This window comes from Amphiprion ocellaris, chromosome 7 (assembly GCF_022539595.1).
Source record: "Amphiprion ocellaris isolate individual 3 ecotype Okinawa chromosome 7, ASM2253959v1, whole genome shotgun sequence".
NCBI classification, from domain to species: Eukaryota; Metazoa; Chordata; class Actinopteri; family Pomacentridae; genus Amphiprion; species Amphiprion ocellaris.
Genome location: NC_072772.1, coordinates 8113067 through 8138762, shown reverse-complemented (window position 1 = coordinate 8138762; position 25696 = coordinate 8113067). Strand labels below are relative to the sequence as shown.

General features: G+C 39.8%; 1 protein-coding gene across 3 annotated transcripts in view; it reads right to left on the bottom strand.

Moving 5' to 3' along the window:
• LOC111582219 (cGMP-inhibited 3',5'-cyclic phosphodiesterase 3A-like) overlaps positions 1–25439 on the bottom strand; it is a 59948-nt gene extending 34509 nt beyond the window's left edge. Inside the window, exons 1-2 of one of the 3 annotated variants that reach the window (XM_035957485.2) lie at positions 24153–25439; positions 22504–22560 (exon numbers count right to left, since the gene is read on the bottom strand). In XM_035957485.2, the coding sequence (XP_035813378.2) occupies positions 22504–22560; positions 24153–25070 (975 nt within the window). In that variant the 5' untranslated portion in view covers positions 25071–25439. The remainder of the gene's footprint in view (positions 1–22503; positions 22561–24152) is intronic. The other 2 variants (XM_035957486.2, XM_023290791.3) reach the window with 2 other exon arrangements.
• Positions 25440–25696: the final 257 nt, after the last annotated feature.

The window sequence follows — 25696 nt, the reverse complement described above, 5'->3', positions numbered from 1 at the left end:
ATTTTACTGGCGGAACATTGCTCTATCAATGCCATTATTGGCTAATTTGTATGTAAAGATATGACTTTGGCAGTTGAACATGTTAGTATTATTGTTATCATTTGTAACAATAACACATCTGTGCAGAATGGTCTGGATGCAACACTTTGTCATCCTGTTATAGCTGAAAAAAAAAAAAACCACTCTGGCTTGTAGCTGTATTCAGCATGATTAAGCCCAGGATGCAGCAACAGTGCCCCCTCAAAAAAGTGAAGAGGAAACTGTTTTCGTGAGACATGCAGGAAGGTGACAACTGTCATTAATACGGATAATTTACCCCAAAAAACTGGCAGGATTGCCTTACAGTATGATCCAGACCTTTGGTAAAAGTTGTTAGTCGGTTTAGTTGTTGTTTCCAGTAGTAACAGGATTTCGAAAACGGTAACAAACAGATAGCAGAAGGGGAGGAAGTTGCTTGAAATGTGTGGCCAATAACAATTTTATACCTCCAGTCTAGATCCAATGAGTCAAACTAGTTCAAAACTGATGTGTTAAAACACCAAAGTTATACAGTGGTAGATGGACAATTCCTGTATTCTGCAGGGAAAATAATGTTTTTTGTCAACAGAGTCTGGTGGGTTTGAAGCATGGGTTCAGTTTCATGTTGGATGGGCTGTCCAAGGAAGGGAAAAGTAGTGAAAATATTGTAAACATAGTGCTCACTTTAACTGATGAGTTTTTTAGGTGGGTGGTTTTGCTGCTGACGCCATCTATCATTGCTTCCATTCAGGTTCTCCTGTCTGCCTATTGAAACTGAGGCCATGCAGACCACCATCTAGTGTAGATAACACACCGAGTATAGATAAGCACCTCATACAACCCCACTTCAAAGAATCCAAACTATCCCTCTCATCCTGGATTCTTGGTCAAACTAACAGCAGCATGTGCCAGTGACCCTGCAAGTTATGACCTAGAGTGACAAATGCCATGTCAGGGCTAACGGAACAAAGGAGCTGCACAAATTAATGTTAGCAAGTCCACCTTGACACATGCACACCCACACACTGGCACACCCACAGAGGCACAAGCACATATGGGTGCAAACACATACACCGACTCACATTCACACACATGCTCTCTGTCACGACTCAGACACTCTAGTCCTGAAAAACCCAGCAAGCCAGACCAAAACCCCTACTGGCCAGCAACTGTTCTTACTAGATCCCAGCTGAGGCTGCATGAGACATAACACATATATGAAGAGAGACAGAGAGAGACTGGAATTTATAAACAACAGAAGTGTCGAGCAGATGAAAACAAATCTATCTGTTATGGTTTTATCTTATTTAACTCCTACATAATGTGAATAATGGGTGTGAAAATAATGAAAGACTTCAAAGGAGGAAATAATGTATCTAAGAAGATAGATTGTTACCTCACCTGACACCTTCTAATCTCAACTCACTTAATCTCATCCAGTGATGTGGTATTTGTAGAAGTAAAGAATGAAAAAAATAATAATTAACATATTTTGCTTTATATATTCAGGGAACCTCAGTGAAGAGACTTGAGACCAAATTACATATACACAAGATCCCAACAATGAAAACCATCCAACTGAAACAGACACAACACCAAACAAAATACAGCCAGTAAAGCTTTAAAGTCTCTCAGAGGGACGAGTGGTTCTAACTTCAAGCTGTGTTGCTGCTCATTCCAGTAGTCCGATGCACAGTCCTAGAAACCAGTTGTAACTAGTTTAGAGTTATAATGAGGAACTTTCAATCAGTCAATCTCAGCTGGAATCAGACTATTAGCTATGAACTTAACTAAAAAGGAGTGGAAAACTTCACAAAACTCGCTGTTTCGGATCAGACTTTTAAATCACAAATTGAATCGTTTTTTCAATCAGCAAAATAAAAACAAAAATTACTGTCACTGTCAACTGCGCTTAACATGCCCTGTGCGATTCGTTTGTCTCTGTGTGTAAGCAGCATTATGTAAAAACTACCAGGCTGAATTTCATGAAACTTTTTTTTGGCACTCTCCAAGTGCCCCTCTAGTTATTTTAAAAAGTAACAGTGACAGTTAATCTGTGTTTCATACTATGATGGTTAAACTTTGCAATTCATCCAGAGTTCCCATGTGTGCTGAACCATGGGTTGGGATCTGTACAGATCACAGATCAACGACAGTCTGTTACACCACTGCAACTAAAGATCAAGTCCAGAGGTACAGATGTGAAATCTCAGTCACTTATATATGAAGATGCAACTATGCTGATGTGCTTAAAATGTTAACAATGACCATTCAATTTTTTCATACAACTCACATTGGTGATGGTGTTACACCTGCAGTATGTGTATATATGTATATATATATATATATATATATATATATATATATATATATATATATATATATATATATATATATATATATACACACACACTTTAAGGAGAGAAAAGAGTTCAAGATCAATTCTGTCTTGTAAGTAATTCTGGAGTGCATCAGTGAGTGCTCCATTTAACACATGGATGAGACATTTTGCCTTTCTGTACAACACATTTTAAATTAAACAAGCCTTTGTGCAGGACATTATAAACAGCCTGCAATATGGAGAAAGCTTGGTTTTTGGTTTGGCTAATAGAAGGTGGTATCATCAGCATGAAAATGGATACTAGGGCTGAGTTGTAAAATAAAGATTTTTTTCCTACTGAGTGAACCAAATATTGTTCTTGAACAAATGATACCATTATAAAAATGTCAGTAAAGTATGTAGCTATTGGTAAAATCTTAAATCATCTGTGCAAACATCTTTCATCTCATCTGCTGCCAAAGCTTATCAGTTCCCTGGTATAAAACCTGAAGTTTCAAGCTTCCCAAATAGGCTTATATTCAAAGTCGCTTTTTTTCCACTGTGTGTAATGTTGATCAGTATCCTAATTTTGTTGTATTCCGCACCATGCAGTTAAATCAGATGGGCAAGAATCACCGTTTACCCATTCAACATAGCTAGCCTGCCAGATGGATCTGGCAACACTGCTTGTGTATTATGGTTTGCATGTGTGCGTTTATGACAGTGTGTGTGAGTGTGTGTGAGCGAGGGAGAGCGATGGGACTCCTGGGAAGGATGATGATGACTCAACCACCCACCCACCCACGCACACACACACACGTGAATTCAGACATGAACTCATTACCATCATCACTCAAAACCCTGTTAGCGCTGCTCACTGATGCTAATTGTTCCCAATCAGCACATCAGGGGTCCTGTCAATGCACTGTGAAACCAGACCACACCAGTGATTGCTTATTGATCTCATTACATGCTCACGTCACTGCATCAAGCATTTGTGTGCATACAGATGTTTGATGGACCCACTGAAACACCCACCAGCTTTATAGTGAAGCACAGTGCTGCAACTATTTCAAATTGATTAAAAAAAGACTAAAAATGATGATCTTGCACCAGACAAAAAGATATATGAAGATATATTTATTTGTTGCAAATAAATGTACTTTGTGCTTCTTGTTGAAACTTTCAGAAACACCTGTCCCTCTCCTACGCACCTGTCTCCTGAAATAGATGAGTGAAGACCCCTGTTGTCTACGGCAACAGTTGACCCTAAAGTGGCAATTCATGTTCCATTATGGTTTAGGAATAATTATTGCATAGTTTCCCAGATATAGACAATTTTTAATACTCACGTTATTGTACATCTGAGAATTTCAGTCAAATATCAATAGAATTACTGTACTGATGCCTGCAGTTTTAGCATATAATTAATACTCACAAGCAACCTTTCCACCACTCTAACTTTCTGTGTGCTTCTCTCTACTTGTGTTTTGTATTTAATCTCTGTAGAAACACACAGCATAGATCAATAACACCTACTGTTTATACTTATCTAAATACAGTAATTAGTTGGTACCAGTGTATATAAAGTGCTATACCCTTAGACCTACAAACTGAATGACAGAATGTGAGACGTAAAGACAGACTGTACTTGACGTGACATATATGACAAGTATGCATGACACTGACATGTAATTGAGAATTTTCATACAAAAAAACTTACATTTGTCGTTCATTATTAATGATCGTCACAAAGTCCCCTAAATCGCCTGTTTTCACAGAAGTCAAAAATGTTATGTGTACATTTCTTAATAAGTAAAAAGAGGCTTCCAAAAAGAGCTCTCAAAAGACTTGCTCCTCCTTTGTAGTGCACAGTTTACTCTATGTATGCTAAAATAGAACATGAGTTAATGCTGACAGAGATTATGTAGATACAATATAGGATTTACATAGTTGCAAAAAAGCTAAAATGATCACTTATACATGTCACTTCATTCATGTCTTTACCCCATTTTGTCCCCTTGTGCGTGGATTGTTCTGATGGCTGCCACTAACGCAGCCTCAGGCAAGTATGTGTGTGTTTGTGTGTCACAGTGGAGTTGCATGACTAAGCCTTTGCATGTACTGTCAAACGCATGCACGGATCTGTCAGCAAGTTTAGATGTATACATCTTATATTTGTATTCCCCTATTCATGTTTGATGTATGAATTGCTACGTGTGGTTTAGCACTTGCATGTGATCCTGCGTCCTGCAGCAGGATGCCTGAAAAATCAGTGATGGCTTTGATAGAACTGCACCCTGAACATCAAAAATCTAATTAATAAAACCACACGGGCATTTACAGGACCTGAAGTGTTGACTATCTTTTTTAATGTAAGCATTGTAGGTTCTTCAAAAGGCAGTAAGCAGTAATGATAATTTTATGGTAATACCTTGTACTTGCACCTTTGCAATTGAAAGATTGCAAAAAAAATTTGAAAAAATTCCTATTAGGTCTGCACTGCCTGTAGACACCACAGTCCTATTATCATACTTGAACTTGTTTTATGGCACTTGTTCAGGTTGACTAGATCCTTTCTTGTGTTGTATCTACTCTCAATGTGTGTCGCTTTGGATAAAAGCATCTACTAAATGAAATTGTAGAATTGTAGAAAAATAGTTCTGCAAAAACAATGCAAATTCTTCACATGCCTGCTTTTACCACTACTCAACTATATATCAAGTACTATATTTCATTCATCACATTGCATTCCACAGAGAGCCAAAGCAACTGGTAAAGACAAGCAAATATTACTAAGCCAAAAACAGTCTTCTGCCAGAGTTGGCAAAGACCAAAATTAGGACAAACATGCCAGTAATTAAAGGATTTGCATCCCCTGGAGGCCAAGAGGAAAACAAAAGGATGCCCTTTTGCCTTTTCTTTACACAAAAAACCCTTAATTTCCTACATACCAGAATAAACTAGACTTCAAATGCTCATTTGTTTAATGATGTGTTTATACTGATACCAGATAACAAAAAGCAGAAATGTGGTCAATGCACAAACAGCATTTACACCCAGTCATGTGACGGAGGGAAAAAAAGAGACGAACCGAGACAATATGTTGTTATGTTCGAAGAAAACATTAATTGTGTCCACTTCGAAACTACAAATATGGCTAAAATAGGACCTTCAACTGTTTTTGAAGCTTTTAGCGTATGTTTGGTCAATAGATATGGAAACTAGAGAGATTTGTCAACAAATCAATGTATTTAGCACCTCAGTTTCCATTGTATTTGTGGTAAATGTTGCAAAACAATAAGTAGGATTTATCCATTTGTTTGATAGTAAAATTTGATTAAAAGTATTTTTGAATCATTATCCTTAAACACCTCCTTTTAATTCAGGTTTTTGACTCTGGATTGACCAAAAAAAAAAACACATTAGCCTAACAGATTTTATACATACTGTATCATCCAACCATATAATAAAAAAAAAAAATCATGGATGTTTGCACAAAGTAATACAATCTTTGATTTGACTTTGGTTGTCAGAATTTCCCCTAATGAAGGAAGCAATTGTACTGATGAACTAAATTCAAACTTTGATTCATGCATCCTTCATTGTAATTCAGCTGTTCAAACAATAGTGAGCTGTACTGCAGTGCATGAATGAAGGATATGCATGCAAATAATATAATAACAATAACAAAACCTACAAGTTTATAATGCATTTGTATTCTTGCACCATCTACTTGTCATCTTTACTTCACTGAACAAGCTGCATCACACGCAAATAAGCCCTCATGCATGCAGAAATACTCATCTGAAACACACACACCATTTCATCCAGGCTTCCCTCCTCCCTCCCTTCTTCCCTCCAAGGCTCCATGGCTAAGTGAAGTGCTTTTCCCTCGTGTTGTTGTACCCATGTTAGGCTACTGACGCCAGCTTGTCATTCTCTACTCCTATTACTGTGAGAGGTGAGTGCGTCACAGCTCCCACAACCCACTTCTCTCCGTCAGCTTTCTGCTCTTGCTGATTGACACCGACATTGCCGGGCGTTAGCATTTCAGGCCAAGTCCCTCGGGAACAACGTGAGCGTCCAGACACTGGTCTTCCATTTGACGCTGCATGCATAATGACTTACATCCCATTTTGTGTCTGTACTTCTCAAAGTTTTGCTCCTTCATGATACTTTTTCAAGAATGATAACTGACAAAAGAAACAAATCTGTCTCAAGCCTCTTACATTTTTCATGAATTCTTTCACTTTTTTATGTATGGCTTCTGATGTAAATCACGTTAATTACCGTTTTGCATTACCGTCAGATATTCGTAAGATTTTGGAACACAAAAAGTTCTTGCAGACAGATGCAGGCACAATTTGTGCTAAAAACTGAAAGCTTGAGTACAAAACAAGGAATGAGGCTCGTTATGTGGAGAAATGCTTGTACTAATTGAAATCTGCACACCCAGTCACTTTTCAGTCACTCTGTCTGTTTTTGTCAGGGTGGTTGGAACCACAATGCTGCCAAACTGAAATATTAAAAATAATAGAAGTGTAAACTGTTCCACCTTAACAGCAGTGGTAAGAGGAACAGTCCACTCTGTACATATGAAGATATCTTGTCAGACAACATAGCTACAAAACACCTTTGTGGAGCAGGTAGGGTGGTACATGGGTGTGTATCTTTAACATTACTGACATCAAAGCAGAAAAAAATGTTGCAAAAAGCGTATTATTTTTGGATTCTAGGCCTATTGACATTTGCGAAACCCACAGGAAACCAACATTTTATGTCTGTTTATTTAAGCACTTTCTCCTGGGAAACATTAACTAAGACCTTCCAGAGGAGGCCTGTAAATACAAAGTATCCACTAAATAGCACTAACATGATGTGACTGTTTCTCTATATCCCTTTAATATGTTTGTTCTGTCTCATCCATTGATAAAGTCCATACAAAAACCTGTGACGCTTGCTGGTGTGTGCACAGAAAAGATAGCCTGCTGTTAACAATGGTCTGAAAGACCAACAAGAAGAAGGAAGACACCACGCAGGAAATTTGAAGAAGAACAAATCCATTGAAAGAAAGCGGCTCTTCTAGGTAGTTCTGTCTTCAGGCTAAACCAAAGACACTCAGTATGTTTCACACCAGAGCAGCTTCATCCAATAAGGACTTACTCATTGAATTGTTTGCTGAATGAAATTGGAGAGAGAGCAGTGGAGGAAGAAAAAGTGGGAGGAGGATAAAGGCACAGGAGGCAAGAGACACGTTCGGGAAAATAGGATGAATGAAAAAAAAAGGAGCACGTTGACATTAGCTGCATGAAGCATAAAGGAAGCAAACAGGCCACACGTGTACTGTACATATTTACGTGTGTGTGTGTGTGACTGAGACAGGGAGAGACAGAGAAGGAGAGAGAGTGTGTGTAGTTCGTGTATCATCCTGTACACACATCACAGCCCAAGGCCAGCTCCTTCGTCTGCTCCTCAGATGAGAACCAAGCACTCGCTTTGTGATGGCGTACTGCAGCAGAGAGAAAACGGGGTGCCATTTATAGATTACATGCAATTATTTCTAAATGTCAAAACTTGACCCAAAACTAATTCTCTACTCTACACCTGGTTTAAAATATCCAGAAAGACAAGCCACTTATACAAAACACACTTCAAAACAACTACAGATGTGGTCTATGATTTACTAGTTTTGAGCTTTAACTGGTAGGAAGCAGGAGAATTATACAAGGGATTTAATTACGCAGTTGACATTTATGCAAGGGCAATGCTACATGTATATCAAAATTAGATTTTTATCTTGTTCATCTCTACAACAAAAAGCACAGGATTAGAGCAATGAGCACTCTAAATTTATTTGGATTGAGTGTTTTCCAATAAACAGAGAAGAACCTAGATCATTCCAATAAACATTGTTCTCCCTACTTAGTCCACTCCACCAGTGGCTATTCAGAGTCAGGTGAAGGTAGCAGCAGAAGGTACCCAGACATCCCTTTCACCAGCAATGTCTTCCACTTCCTCTTTGGGGTGTTCCGAGGCCAACTGAGAAGATTTATTGCAAAAGACCAGTGGCTCTATTCCAAGCTCCCTCTGAGTATCTGAACATCTTACTCTCTAAAGGCGAGCCCACCCACCCTGCAGAGAAAACTCATTTCTGCTGATTGCATTTGCGACCTCATTCATATCTATCGGAATGTACATCGTCGGTCCTCTTTACCACAATAGTCTGGTACACTGCCCACACTGCTGCTGACGCTGAACCGACCCATCAGTCAGTTTCTCACTCTATTTCACTCTCACTCAGGTGCAGCACCCCGAGATATTTAAACATTCTGGGCCTTCACCAGCTCAATCTGAACTCGGAGGAAGTAATCCACTGTTCTCCAGCAGAGAATCATGGCCTCAGACTTGAATGTTCTAACTCTGACCCCAACTCAATGGAAATATTCGCACATCTATTTCAAGAGACTCTGATACCAGCCATGTCACATTTGGCTTCAAACCATCCCAGTGTATGATACAGCTCACGGTCTGCTGAAAACATTAAATCATCTGCAAAGAAGCAAGTGGCACTTATGAAGTCCCAGGACTACATTGTCCTTTCCAAGATCTCACCATGATTTTCCAAAAAATATAAATCCTCTGAATTGTTACTTCATGCATAAACACAAACAACAGTAAACCTTCCTTTCAGGCAATCAGTCACATAGCGGCAACCCTCTCATTCTCCAGAGGAAATGCAAACTTAGCCAGGGCCTTGTGAGAATCTCCCACGGAAAGGGATCTAGCTGGTCCAACTCTAGTTTCCCACCTCACTATCATTCTCTTACAGGGGAAAACACTCTGACTGGTGTGTTTCTTTAAACTAGTCACAATCATAATGGATGCAGCTTAATGAAGGATGCAGCAACAGCAATCCTGCCAAACAGGGACAATGAAGAACAGGGAATTGTTTTGACTAATTTCTTGAAAAAACTAGATTATGGCTGCCTTACGGCGCAATCAAAATCTTCTGCAAAATTTGACATTTTCAGTGTGGTAGGTTGCTAGCTCAGAGATAGCATTTTTGAAATCGGTGAAATGTGTGAACTGCATAGCCATTGGCAGTCTTATACTCTCACTCTACGTCCAGTGAGTCAGACTAGCCCCACTCTGGTTCCTTCTCCACCAGAGAGGTGACATTCGACGTGGCCCAGTCTGCAAACCTGCCGTTGCCAATTCATGGAGTCAAAACAGGGCATTGCTATATAATAAGAGGTGAAGGTAGACCACACATCCGTAGAACTGAAATGGGCCAGGCTTCAGTTTAGATATGCTGGAATGATTGTAAATTCAGAGAAGGCAAATCAGGACTGAAGCAGGGAGACACACACACACACACACCATCAGCAGTGTCTTACATAACAACACAGTGAGTGATGGCAGCTGAGGACACAATAATACTGCCTTTGGCATTTGTCGTGTGAAAGTTGGACAGAGAGGAAATCGGGTGAGTGGGAGCGAAAACAGAGAGGGACAGGCAGACAAAAAAGCGACAGAAAGTGAAAAGAGAGAGAGAGAAGAGAAAGGGGCAGAGAAAGGCTGAGAGAAGGAAAGATACAAAGGGAGAAAAAAAGAGATTTTTTGACTACAGATGCCCATGGCCCCAGGCAAAAATGCCCAAGGGAAAATATTACCCAAATCAGTGCTGCAGTCCGGTCATTTTCATGCCTTCTCCACGTCTTTGCTTTAGACTATGTACTGCAACTCGAGACGGCAAACTAATGCACCGAAGCAGCTTTTTTACTATATCTTATGCACCACTTGAAAATCCTTCGAACCTTAAAGTAAGTTAATACTCTACTAGCTCATTAGTAGTAATTTAAGAGGTGAGTTGAAGTGAGGTGAGGTGTGTGCACTTCTATCAACCAATGCATGAATGATACACTTGTGAAAGAAAATTAAAAACACTAAATTAACCTTATACCATATAATATGATATACAGATACACTTAGCTTGGTTGATTTGTCTGTGATTTTTTTGTTCATCAATATGATATGAGATGTTCAAATTATAAAGCAGCCCCCAAGTATCCCTTCATCCAGGTTAAGCGCTGTAAACGAGAAGATACTAATAAAAACTAAAAAGATATGGAGCAACATCTTACCTATATTCTGTCCAATGTGAAATAATAAATTTGTTGCTCAGGAATACCAGGTGTCTTCATTCCTCCTGAGGCAAGATGTCTGAGAGAATGCTGTTCATTTATAGATTAGGTCTGTGCAAATTTTGAATTTAAAACGTCTTCTCATAAATGTTTGATCACATGTGCCCTTAAAAAGCTCTTCTTTTTCATTTTATGACATGAGATCAGATGCATCCCAATTTAGAGCACAGAGACTTCTGACGCAGGCTTACCTAAAAGCTGCATAGCTTTGCTCCAAAATTGCCAAAAACAATCCAAAAACAGTTGCATCCTAGAATAACACTTATTTTGTTGTCTTTTGTAGCAAGAAACTTCTGCAGATTTGGGGATTTAATGAGAAGAACCCTGATGTAGGTGGAACAGTGAGGGTAACAGAAATGAGAATCTATATAAATGCAGGCTACAACTCAGTTACAAACAAATAACAAGCCTAAAAATAGCATAAGGCTCAAAAAGTCTGCGTGAAGCTAGGAGGCTAACGAGCATTAGTACTACACTGAATGACTAAACGATCTGGTGAAGAATGGCATGACACGAAAATGTTAAACTAAAAACAAAAAACTTCATTACTATGTTTAATGGAAGCAGAGCAATGTATGACAAGACAAAGAAAAAGTTCTTTTGCATTTATTAATTTTGTAAAATACGCTCAGTATAAGATTAATTTATCACAGAAATGCCGGTGGGTTCACTGCCGTAGCTGGCATCAATCTGATACAAACAATCAATAGTGCCAAGACTCCCACAAATGTTACTTTTGCCGAGGAACTCTATATAGTTTACTACATATTAGTCCTTTCATAGGCAGTGGATAATTTCGGATGGACGGATTTCTGTCTGTATTCTGTATTTCTTTAAACCAATCACAATCATATTGGGTGGAGCTCAGACAAGGATGTAGCAACTGCATGTCCTCAGAAAAAGTGACAGGGAGAATGTTTTAGTGGAACATTTGCAAGTAGGAAGGTGAGCGTTAAAATAGCGAATTCTGGCTGAAAAATAACTAGCAGGGGGCTTTAATGCATGATCCAAAGCCTCGACAAAACTTGACATTTTCATTGTGATGGTTCGCTGCCTAGAGGTTGCTTGTGTTGATTCCTGCAGTAGGGCTGTAGATTTGGGATTTTGTTTAACTGATAATCGGCAGCCTTATCAATGACACACTAATCAAACACAAGCAACACAATTCTATGTCCTGATGAAACTGCTTTGAAAGCACATGACATGAACTGCCCCAACAGTGCACATTACATGACCCTGACCGCTCTACTGATGTGGACAACTAACCGACAAACTCCGAACACTGCTCTAGTAGCTCGCCAACATCACAAGAACTCTGGCACAATGCTCTCTGCTTGTCAGCACGAAACTCTCTCATACGCACTACAAAGTTAAATGCACACAATCTATGGTTAGACAGTGAGTGGCTCTACCTGGTGGTGCATCCAGGTACTACAGCTAATCTACAATCCATTTTGTTCAGCATCACTGTCTCACAGTCAATTGGATTTTAATAACAGTAACACAGAAGGGGAGGAGGAAGAGAAGAAGAAATGCACAGCCAGTAGCGAGTTTATACCAGCGGTCTACATTTGGTGAGTCAGACTATTCACACTCAAACAGAAAAAGAGAAAGAAGAAGGAAAAACACCAAAAACACAAGCAATGAACGGGGAGATATAGCCAGGACCATGACATATGTTCTAGTGACATATCTGCCTTTTGAAACCACCTACGTTTTGAAGGTGGAAATGTGAACTCTGAGTATGTACTGCAATGGTGCTTATTATGCATGGAAATAAATAAGTGTCAAGTCCACCTCTCCTTCCCTCCAAAGGACGCGAGGAAGACTCAATTAAAATTTCCTACTCAAACTTTTATTTTCCTTTTAGTTGGTCGGTCATGATATTTCAATAGGTTGTAAACCTTTAAAGACAGAGAAACAAAGTTCACACCATGAAACACAGAACCAAAAAGTTGACCTATTACCCACTTAACCATTTAAATGAATCAATCACTTAAACCTTTTTAAAGCAAATAAAGAATAACCAACATTTTAGTAAAGTTTAGTAAAGTTTTAACATTTAACAGAACATATATATTTTCTATATTTTTACTTTACTTAAACTCAAAATGAAACATCTTAATTCAAACTCACTTGACATAAAAATGGAGTAAATGCTGCAGGCTTTCATGAACCAATCACACAGTGAGCAGTTAACATAAATTTGGCCATATCAAGAAACATTTCAAACCACCAAGAAAGCAAATAAACATTCCACCAACCATTGGCATCTTTGGACTGAATCCATGAGTGGACTTGGATCTTCTTTGTTCTTTCCTCGTGTCTCTCTTCTGAAGTTTGTTTGGCTGACTGACTGAGCTTCCCCCAGTCCTTCCCAGGTGCTCTAAAGCAGTGATCACTGATCAGGTGTCAAGCACCTCTTTGCTGCTGCCGGTGCATTCTGGGAAGTGTAGTATTTAATTCCATTTCCTGAGATTCAGCTCAACAATAAGCATTGACTTTGTATCTATGTATTAAAAGACCTGCAGGCAGATTTGGGAATAAGGTTTGAGTCTTGTGTTTTTGTGGTGAAACGTCTCCTGGTTTTCATTTGAATCAAATTTCTGACTTTGAAGTTCTGGCCAATTTATTCTATATAAGATGAGAAGTTAAGAAACTGAGTGATGTAACTTTGGTATAACAAATATACTGCTTAGCTAATTGGATTACATCACACTGACATTATGCTGATGATTATGGATACATATAATAAACAGGCAGGAGTCCAGCTGCAGCACTAAATGTCTTCCTGTAAGAAGCCTAATACTGAAAATGTCAAGACTATAAAAACAGAGTGGAAACTTAATACATTAAAACAATGCAACTAAATGGGCCCATTGGATCACCAAATGGAAAATATCAGGACACATTTCAAACCAAAATATCCCAGGAGTTATTTTAAACATCAGAAGCAAAGTATCATTGTAATCTCTTATCCGTCATTTCACGGTCCAGTTCCCTATCATTATAATAACTTTAGACCCAGTTTCAAAGGAGCAGGTATGCCACACTCTCTCTCTTGAAAGCACTTTAGCTCTCCGAGATGCCGTCCTGTCAAAACAGGGCACCGCATGTGAATATAGCTTTGCATCTTCATGTCCAGATGAAGCCACGAGGGTGCTTATTGTCTCTCATCACAGACAACCTCTGGCGATTAGCTGCTGTATGTACGTCATCATTGTGTGTATGCAGCACGAGTTTGTGTTTGAGACATGGATGTGTGCGTTATGAGGGATAATGGAAGGGAAAAACACTCCCAGATGCATGTGATGCAATTATACCCTTGATTATCTGATTGGGTAATCTACAGGCAGGCTGGAGGCGTCCAAGACAAACACACTGTCGGCAGACTGTTGACGGAGCATAAACCACAAGAAAGGACACACACACACACACACACACACACACACACACACACACACACACACACACACACACACACACACACACCTGTGTTCGAGCATGTGCTCATCAATGCAAAGACATAGTGAACACCGACCAGAGAGGCTGTGATGAAAGCAGCACGGATCCACATTCATCACAAAACACGTATATCTTTGGAATAGACAGTACAGAATGTAGGGACTACATGTAAGGCAGAGGGGATGCTGTGAATTATGGGAGAAACTCAGCAGCTGATTGTGTTGTCAGTTTGCAAGAAACACACAGTACTTACATATGAGGCTGAGTGCCAACAGTACGTGTTGTATGTAAAGAGAAATTGCTTGACTAACTTAGTGATCAAACCCGCAGTGACACTTGAACTGAATCAGAATCAAGGCCTGGCTTTACGACGACACAACACATGAGGGAGAATCACCAAGGCCAGGCTTTGTGTAGAAGTGTGTGTTTGTTTATGTACAGCGTGTCCATGTGTCTCCATGCAGTGCTTGTTAGATACACATAATTAAGCCGAGTGCACGCCAAAGAAATGCTTTTTTTGCCATGAATGCATTTGAAGCTGTATGTACAAATAAAGTCAGAAATCAGAGGTTAATGCACAATTACTAACTGTGCCGCAGGTTTACAAGGCACATTGTCTTTAAAAAATCTTCAAAATTACACCTACAATCAGAAGATTTTGAACTTTCCAATGGCCTTTGAACCACTCATCTGTGACCTGCAGTTCAGTTGGGAAACCTGATCAAATGCAAGCTTAGAATCATGACGTTTCATCAAAATCACTATATGTCTAAATTAAAACATTTCCAAATAACGAACTCTTTACTCAAACCAGATTCTTTAAAAATTGAACGATTCTTCAAATCTCGGCACAACCAGGAAACTACTGGTGATTTGGCTGCTACCAACAGTCACATGACAAAAAGATCAGCAAGTTTGTGGTTGAACTGCAGGCAGAGTAATACGAGGCAAATATGGAAACAAATTAAAAACAGTTAAATATCCATAGTATGTAGAGTCACCATTTCCCAGTATTAGTTATACTTGTAGGCAATTGAAAAATAGTGTACCTGTTTATTTCAAGATTTTTGTGATGTATTTCTAGCCACAGTTGTGCTATTTCCATGGAAGTGTAGGACTTTATATTATAATGAAAAATGAGCCCAGAGTGAGTAAAAAAGTGGCAGCAGAAAAAAAAACAGAAACTATATTGGATTCAAATATTGGTTTTAGTGTGTTCATGCACAGAATAAATATTTTATTCAATAAAAAATGTTACCGGTCATGATGAAAATTTTGACAGCTGGATTTTCATAACTCCAGAATTATTGTTGTCTTCAGTCTTGTGAGCATTTGGGTCTCATTTCAGATTCGAGATGACATCATGGTTTCAGTCCTATATGTTGAAACGTATGGGTTTAATTCTCAAGAGGCCTAAAGTTCACAGAAATAGTGGCGTCATGTTGCTTAAACTTCCCTAAATGAGGTGGGGGCTCTGAAGTTGTGAATAAATAATCTCACTAATCTATGCAGAGTCACAGGGGTTCGGAGTAACTGTCATCCCAAAATGCAAGATAATAATGACCAAAGGCAAAATTTTTAATTAGTTCTACATTCAAATGAGGATTCTTGCAGAAAATGGTGTCACTGTGCAAGATGATTGAATAAGTAATGCCCTTTCCTCCAAGATCAACGAGCATTGCTTTAGAAGCATGAGGCTGGTATTGTCTTATCTTTTTATTAAGAACAAATCCCATTTAAAGACCAAAAACAAAGAATGAATACCAGCAAGTATGTAGCTTATACAGCCTTTTCCATAAATTACTGTTATATGGATGGCACATTCCTTCCTTATGATTACAAAAACCAGCTCAGTTTATTCTGGAAAAAAACATAAACACCATTTTTTTCTCAGTACAATATTTCTGTGTCTGGTTGACACATTGCCTAAACTCAGATATGCTGCTTAGTGTTTACAGTACTTGAAAATTTTATGTTCTTGCTTATTAAAGCTGCCTTGCACTTACATTTGTGAAGAAATTGCTAGTTTGAAAGTAGCTACAACAGTCAAGAAGAGTCTTGTTTTGTAAAGCCACAGTGCCATGTTAGCTACAATAGAAGAAATATACATAAAACACACATGATCTGGGAGTAAAATTCACTGATGTGATGTGTTTTTTTTCTGGATACTTGTGGCACAGATGTCTGTATCAGGTGGATGTTGCTGTTGAAAATCTGGGTTTCCAACTGTTTTCAATTACTTATCTGTGGGAATTTAGCCAAACCAAAGCTTAAAATTGTCATCTTTCATCAAAATCACTGAATTCCATATGCCTAATTTAAAGATTTGTCCAAAAACAAAGTCTCTGCTCAAACCAGATTCTGGTAAAAAAAAATAAATAAAAAAAACATTCAGCACAAACAGGACACCAATAGTGACTTAGCTATAATTAACAGTAATGTGAGAAAGGATCTGAGACTTTTTGGCTGAAAGAGGCTAAATTGCAAGTTTTCTTACACAGAGTAGATTGATGTTTAGCAGCAAACTGAAAATGTGAGTAGTAAAAAAATCTACACTATGTAGAGTCACCGTTTTTGACTTTGTGACTCCTGTGGGCAATGTTGATTCTGGGTTTTTATGTAAAATAAATAATCAAACAAATTAAATTTTCTCACTGTGTGTGATTTATTGCATGATAACCGTGTCTCATTGCAGAAAATACATTTTTGAGGTCTCTGCTTCTAGCCATGGTTGTGTCCTGCTGACTGAGGCCAAAGTGAGAAAAAATGTGACAGGAGCTACAAACGCCCAGAAACTGCTTGGGATTCAGAGGGTAAAATTGTAAAAAATATAATAAAAGTAGCAACAGTCTCTAAGTTAGTTAGCTGAGTCAGTCATAAAGCTGTTTAGTTCTCAGGTATGTTGCTAGGTGTAAAATACGTCTGTCAACTGGGCACAGCTACGAAAGAAACGCATATTCCGGTAAATGCCAACCATTCCTGCATAAATATAGTTTAAAATCTTACCCCTTAACCCCAGACTGATTCTAAAGTTTCCACTCTGCCTGTGCTTGATGTTGACACAGCAAAGGGAAAGATAAAGACAGAGAACTTTTAATTATCCTGTGAGTCTTGCTCTTTTGATTTTCTCAAAACTTGGACAAATTTCATGAAGGTAAAGCAGTCACCAAAAAACAATCTGTTTATAACTCTCCTGCTGACAGTCTGTTGCAGGGTGAGAGTGTTTACTGTCGTGCACGAGAAGAGCAGGCAGACATACAGACAGACGTATGGACAGATCCAGAGTCCAGCCCAGGCCATCCACCCTCCCCCCTCTCACCTCTCACCGAGCATATTTTGGAGCTAAAACACACCATTGAATGGAGTAACAAGGCAATCCTTGTCCAAGGCCACCAAACCTCATCTGGACAGCCAGCAGGGAAGCCACTGTATGTGTGTGTGTGTGTGTGTGTGTGTGTGTGTGTGTGTGTGTGTGTGTGTGTGTGTGTGTGTGTGTGTGTGTGTGTGTGTGTGTGTGTGTGTGTGTGTGTGTGTGTGTGAATGTGCGAGCACGTGTACAGTATACAGAAGTGGCCAAGCTAAGTTAAAATTATTTGCTGTTGCCTTTCAGCAGCAGGCAGTAGAGGCTACTCTCTCTCACACATTTTTTTTCCTCTTTCCTCGGCCCTGTCGTCTCTCTGTGGGAGCATATGGCATGGAGCCATATTCACATTACATGGAGACAAACACACAAAAACACTCTCATATGCAATATCTGTCGGGCAAAACCACAAGCGATCGACGCAAACTTGCCTCGACAGCGAGTCCATGTGAGAGAACAGAAGCGGAGAGGTTGAGCGCAGGGACCAGATAGTTGTCCTTTTACCATCAACACTTGGTCTGTGTTTGGCAGCAGACCTCCTCTCACTCCCCCTTTTTTTTCCTCAGCTTCCCCAACAAATCTTTCAACACTCGCTTCCCGCTTCTCTCCCTCCTTCTCTCTCACATAGTTGCTTCTGCATTCGGTCGCCTCGAGCTAGTTTGTCCCCCCTTCCTCTAGCTTTCTTTGACACACTGATAAACACACACTTTTGGCTATCTGGCTGCTGCTTGAGGCAGATACAGACCTGTTAATGTCATAAGTTCTATATTGTATTTACAATATTACAGTTGCATGCATTTTTGAAGCAAGTCCTTACTTATTGTCATAGGGCTAAATGGTATTTTTTATTAGTCAAGAAAAACTTAATTTGCATAGTTTAGCTTAAACATGTATGAATATAAAGTATATAAAATATGCAACTACAGTGTAGTGATATGTATAAACATATGTCCGTCTCTACTTGTTCAGGCTGTTATACAAATGCACACACAAGCAGGTTACACTGTTGTATTTTTGGTTGTGTGATGTGTACAACAACCAGAACAGAATAACTGCATGCTGTTTGTCTGACAATTGCACTCATTGCCCGATTTTACAAAAATAAAGGCGACTGTTTTTATTTTTCGATCTATTTTCATTATTGCTCTGCCATCAGCAAGAGGAAAACACAGAAAACCACTTAAAGATGACAAAAAAATAACTAATTTAGTTGTTTTTTGTTTAGGTATTCAGTGGGGTAAAGCAACAGCATATTGAATCTTACAGAACTTAATTACACAGTGTACAGTAATACTCCTAATTCTGCAGTTTGTATGCTGAGGGAAGTGGAAATTTGCCAGAAATTAGACTATACATCTTGCAACTGTTAATTTTAAACCTAAAACTTGCGTTTTTGCCACAATAAACTGTTTATGGTCTGACTTCTTGGTGTCGCTTTCTGCAGACAGAAAAATCTTATTATGGAGGTAGTTAGATATTTCCATGAGTGGTGATGCACTGAGCATCCTCTGGATCTAGAGCTTTTTTTTATATTGTCTGCATGTTTAACGTCTGCAAGAAATAATTAAAAAGAAGATATGAATTATTACTGAAATTGTTAAATTACCCCAAACAATGTGCTAAAAACTGAAGTTTCCGTCCTATCACAGACCTTCTACTAACGTTTGCTTTTTTTAAGCCTTGACCTTTTCATAGTGTCTCTCTTGTCTAACTCAGTCACTGTTCATTTTCCCTAATAGTACTGTTTACTGCACCGCAACCACATCATGCATTTGCAATGCACAATTTTTGTAGGAAAGAAAATGCTGTTATTTAACATAATCTCTAGCACTGAAGAATTATGCAATACCAGTGTTCTTTTTCTGGGAAATGCTCAAAGTTCAAACCTTTGTCTTTAAGAGATAAAAACAATATTCTTCATCATCGTAAATAAGATAAATTAAGCCTGGATGCCATTTGAAGTCAGATAGCTCTGGCGACTGGAGAAGGTTGTGTGTCTCCCTGGAAATGTATGTGCGTCAGTGAGAGAATGTGGGCCTTCCCTCAAATAGATTTCAGAGCACATGTTTCTGCTTTAAAATCTGTCTCCCTCCATCCTTTCCCCTCCTGTTTGACACAGATACTGATGAGATAATGACTATACTATGTAACAGAACAGCCTTATTCATGCTATAATGTTGGGAAGCTTATCGTAAGTTTGTCATATTTTGAAATATTGACACAGTGTAACAGGGAGGGAGAGGAAAAACTGCATGGTAAAACATCAAAACATAAAACACTTTGAAATGCCGTTCCTTTTTTTAGACAATCTATTTATGGCTGTCGTTATCTTGTATACAGCAAGCGCTTTTTCAATTGCATGTGACCCAAAAACCACTATTACCCAAAATCCCCATCCCACTGAGACCCTGGCAAAAAGACAAACAACTTCTGTCAAAACACAAGGCCTCAGTGTGGAGCTCATCCAGAAGGATCACAATGGAATAAAATTCATGTCAAAATCCTCGAATATTAACACTCTAAACTGCATCATGTTGAGTGCGGCAACTTCTCATTACAGTCATGCTGGGTTTTACATAGCAGTGCATAAGCAAAAACAATAAATCCCATTCACCTTTGAGAAAAATACAGAAATAAAGCCATGGAGCTGAGCCAATGCTATTTCCCAGCTTCCAGTTCAGCAGAGTGCCTGTCTTGCCTCTGGCCTGGCAGCCTGCACCAGCCTGCTTCATAAATACTGCACAAGCAACGCTTGATGAAAATCCCCACTTCTCTCAGGTACAACTGCACTCTGGAGAGCTTCATTATCTACAGTATGGATAAACTGTACCTACAAACTGTGCGCATTTGTGTCAGAGAGAGAAAGATATAAAGGAGGAGAACAGAAGATAACAGAATCTCAGGAACTGATGAGACTTTCCTTCTAATGTCTTAAAGTATCTGTTCTATAACTACATATAAAATGTGAATGTGTTTGAGTGTTGATGCAAACTTGCTATTAGATCAGATTGACAACAAACAGTAACAGAAAGAAGCATCAAGTGATGTAAAATGTGTCCAGAAAATATCTGATAATTAGAGTTTCTTACTCTTTTAATCTCAGGGTCATGATCCTATGTGTTTCCTTTGATGTACTGGCTGGAACTGTAGCAAAAAATCCAGTCCCTTGCACTCATTCATTACTCCCTTCATGATGCTGCAGCTTACTTCATAGTGAGTTATACATTTCAGACACTAATGAATCATCATCATTTTGCCACATTGTCACTGACAGGCAGGTACAGCACTGCATAGCTGTCATTTACACACATCAAAACATTGAGAAAATTGCATCAGCTTTAAATAATGTGTTTTTCTCTATTATGCAAAACTTCGACAGCAATATACAGAGAATACACTTTAAATTTAGAATTTTTTTCACCCAAATAAAGTGAAGGAAAGGATGTTTCATATTTCTTGTGTGCTTTTATTCTTTTACTCTTATTGCTTCGGTCTGGTACAGGTGCAAAATGCATTTCACTGCACATTATACTATGTATAATTGTGTTCGTGATAAATAAAGGTCTTGAATCTTGAATCTTGACAGTAAAACTAATCCAGAATCTGGTAAAACTACCAAAAAAGTAAAAGTTTCACTAAATAAGATTTTTCTTAGAAAAACACTAATATAGGTGTGAAGTATGTGTATGTAACCATCCACATTTATTGTTCTGATTCAAGTTCTCAGCACAACACTATTTACAGCTTTTGGCTTTAAGTTCTGAATATCAAATGCACAAAACTGAACAGCAGACGGAGTTAAAGACAAATCAGTCACATCTATGGGAAGATGAAGACCCTGACATGGTGTAAAGAGCTACATGTTAACCAACCGTCCACCAAACTTCCATTTTTCACGTGAACTGAAAATGGAACAATCCACTATCAGCACAATTTGTGACATACTATTGTGTTATATACCATATTACTATCTAATGTGTATCCTGTAAGCTGTACATTTTGAAATTCAAAGCTGCAGTGAATCAGTAATGTGGAAAAATGACATATTCTGATAATTTAAAAAAAAAAAAAAAAGCTAAATTGAAATCCAATTGTTTGTGTTTCTCTATCTGTGTCCCACATCAATCTTCATGTTCCTCTTACTTGTCCTCCAGATTACACAGCGATGATCGGCTACATGGAGACACGTTGTCCTCAACATCTGGTCAGCTGAGAGTTTTTCTTTTTTTTTTTAAGTATCAGAGTTCAATTTGTCATCATTCCCGCTGCAAACATGGCAATGCAGACTGGGTAATGGAGCTGTTCTAATAGTACAGACAGTCCACTAACGCACTGTTCCCTGGATACCAATTAGCAATGAACAACCGAGCATCAACAATCAGACAGCTGATGTGGGAACAGCTCGGGCCTCCAGATGAGAGAGTGAAACTTATGGGACGGGATGTGTGATTCCATTTCATTCTAAAATTGCGCAAGAAAGAGCTCAATGTTGTTTGATCAAGACCCAAAAGTACAATCTCACAAAAATCAACAATACAAACATCTAGATGAAAACCTATTATACTACAGAAATCTGGTTTAAAATATGAATCTAAAAACACCACATCTGACATAAAAGCTGAACTTCGAGGTGCTGATTTTACTGACTTTTTTACTTACTCATAACTACTTGTTTGCATTTCTTCTGTATTTCTCTTACTAAGAACATTTTTTAGCTGTGCTCATCACTAAATAGCCTTAGATAATGTAATCTGTGGTGATTTGAGTCCCATTGGTGTGTGGTGGGAAACTTAACAAAGTTGCAGACAAAAAATGTCTGTGAAATTCAGCTGAAACTGAGCTACCTCTTCAAAAACAGACAATAAAATGGCTGCAAAGTGTGCAGGCAATGAAGGTGTCCAACATCCCTGAGTGCAGCAGCGAATCTACCATTTGCCTTGCAAACCACCAGAAATCTAACTTTTTAAATACTTCTATTAGGATTGTCTTTCTGAACAACATTTTCTTTGCCTTTTCTAGTCTCAAAATCTCCTAACGAGATCAGGGTAAAGTTGAGGGGAAAGAGCAGCTTAATGAGGATAATTCTGCTTCTTTAGCTGATCTAGACATGGGGGAGTGTGACACATGCTCACCCACTCTGGATGATCCTGAATCCCTGCTGCACATACATGTGCATGGATCCCCGTTTTCTGTGTACAAAGAGATGATGAAATTATTACTCCCACATTACATTGGTTCTATGTCAGTTTGTCACTAGAGGGCATGAGAACAAATGAGGGCAAAGACTGCAGGAGGGCAGGTAGCTTCACTTCTTATAACAGGGAGCAAAACACATTGAGGATGTGCAAAAACTATTGAAATATGGTATGTTTTGTTTCAATGACATATCAGTGGAAAGTGTTACTGTCAGTTGTGTAAAAAATGATTTAGCATGTGGATGAAAACTCAAAAATCCCACAGTGCTCCTTCCTTTCTTAGTTTCACATTATTCAGTTTCTTACACTTTTTGTTATTGAAAGGTCAATTTTGGCAGATTATTTTTATTTTATTTTTATTTTTTTTACCAAACCCACATTCACCATGAAAACATGTCTTACTGCTCTTCAGTCATTACAAAAATAAAATCCAAAGAAAAATGTACTAATTATATAGGACATGGCACATCTGAAAGTGTTTTCATTTCCCACTTTTTTAGGGAATACTAAACTTTTTGTCTTCTTGCAAGTACTGATTTTCATAATTTCAAAGTAGTCCTGGTAAAACTCGATATTAAACTTAAACTAAACATTCTGGTATTTACCAATAAAGAACCACAGCATACACAGCACAGGAGGTTACAGAATATGACTTTAAAGTGTTGCATGCATGCCAAAAATAAATATTTCTTCTAATAAAATATGTCCAGAAGCTAACAAACAAGCTCTGTTAGCTCATCAAACCAGTACTGAGAGTAAACCACATTCACCTCATACATGGATTTTTGGTCACATCTATCTAATCATCAGAGGTGACAGTGTAAAGATCTCAGCCCTCCTCTTCATCTCTCTCTAACACTGGGAGCTTCCTTAAAAAAATAGAAAGGACAAGGCTCTGAGTCATGCCACAGCGATAATTTGGTTTCATTTTAACGAACACATCTGAGCCAGAACAGAGATACGCAGTGTAGCGAAGACTCTCCACAGCTTTCCCTCTGCTGTTATTTATACTGCCATAATGATAACACGCAAGACAAGGGGCTCCAGAACGTGTAAAGTCTGGCACCACACTACTGGCCGGATACCAGGATAAGCAGAGGCTTTCAAAATATTTAGATGTGACTTCACACCTATGAATGCGCACACACACACACTCAGAGACTCAGTAAATTGGCGTGATAAATGCACCATCCATTTGCTTATCGGCGGCACAAACATAACGCACAGCTCAGAGGTGATGACCAAATTAACAGCAGTGTCAGAGGAAAGGTAAACATCAATGTCATATGAGAGAATACTGATGCGTAAAACCCTCCAAAAACACCAGACTGCCGGTCAGTGTGAGATGCTACTGATGTGGGCCTGTGGAGCAAACAAGCCCTCATTATCAGAATAATAATCCTTGTTATTGCAACTGTTATTCCGCTCGGCACCATACCGAAGGCGATGTGCGTAAAGCTTTCAGAGATGCCATCAGAGCGAGAGGACAGTAAAAAGCATCACAGGTCTGCAGTAGCTAAAAGGTCATAAGCAAAGCAGCGACAAAGCAGCTCTGGTTCTGGTGTCTGAAGTTGGACATGTCCTACCTGGTCCCGCGGAATGCAAGGCAGCGAAGTCCTGCGGTGGGACTTGCTGTTGCTCTGACTGTGAGCCATCATTTCCGAGGCCACTGTGGAGCTGGACCTCCGTCTCCTTTTGAAGACAGGGATGTCCTCCTCCTTCGCCCCGGTCACAGAGCCACAGCACCCCGTCCCGCTGGTCCCTGAGGCCGGCAAGAGCCGGTCAGCATACCTCGCAAGCAAAACCCCCAGCAGCCCCAGCAGGTAGGCCAGGTAGGGTCTCCAACTGGCCCGGACCCTGCTCAGAGAGACGAGGGAGATGGCCCGGATGAGGCTAATGAAGACGAGGATGGACACTCCCTGACCCAGCCGGACGACCAGCAGAGCCCCGCTGCCCAGGCAGCCGAGGACTACCAGGGTTGCGGGGAAGGACAGCAGCTGCTCCTCGGCGCCGCGCAGGAGGGACTGCGCCGCGGCTTCGCCCAAATGGCACACCGCTAAGAGGAACACGGCGGTACGGACGAGCACCCCGCAGCGAATCAGATAGAGCCCGACCCAGAAGAAGGCACATACGAGTGTGAAAACGGGAGAGACGCAATAACACGCAGTCAAAAGCAGCTCCACAGCGCAGCCCGCCGCTAAATGAAGAGGAGAGCCGCTGCTATTTCCGTTGCTGCTGCTGCTGCTGCTGCTGCTGCCTGCATCCCAGTCGACCAATCTGAGCAGCAGAGCGAGAATAACGGAGATGGAGGCAACGCAGACCGCAGACGACACTCCTCGGCAAGTCCATGTCACGGCGAGTCTGAGCCACGACTGGCTCCGTGCGTCCTGGTACAACGGGGTGACACATGTCTTCACGTAGCCGTTGCGCTCCAACGCTGCCCGGGGATATTTTTCATGAGCGCTTCTTGATGAACCTCTGTCGCTGTCTGCCTCCAAGACCATCGTTATCAGTCAAGCGGAAGGCTGCGCTGACCGTCCGGGAGAATAATAGATTTTTTAGCCTCTCTGTGAGTGTCTCAGTCTACATGTTCCACCAACATATTCCCATGACAGTGCATGTTGCCTTGTGCGCGGCTCTCAGGAGGAAAACACTGGTCAGGGATGTCTGCCTCCCAAAAAGACAAAGTTTGCATATCATTTCAAAGCTGCTAAACTGTGGCCTGCGCAACTTTTCTTTGTAGTTTTGTGGTTCAGAACTTCCCCATTACATTTGGCTGACTATTGAGTTGCCCCTGGTAGTCAACCAGTGAACCAAAAAAGCAACCCCTGGCGTTTCACACATCTAGGCCACTGCCTTATCCTCCGCATAGTCTCTCTCTCACCCTCTCTCCCTCTGTCTCTCCCCTCCCACTAGACACTATCCCTTTTTTTGTGCCGCTCCGGTGACTCCTCCGTCACGTTTCAGCTCTCTCCCCCCTCCGTGTTGCTGTTCACTCTGCAGGCTGCGGTCTGCCCTGGATGTGACTCAGTTCGCAATGGATGGATGCCATGTTTATATGAAGATTTCCTGGCTTGTTCTGGAAGATGGAGGAGCCCATTATGAGAATTAACTACAGTAATCCTGTAAT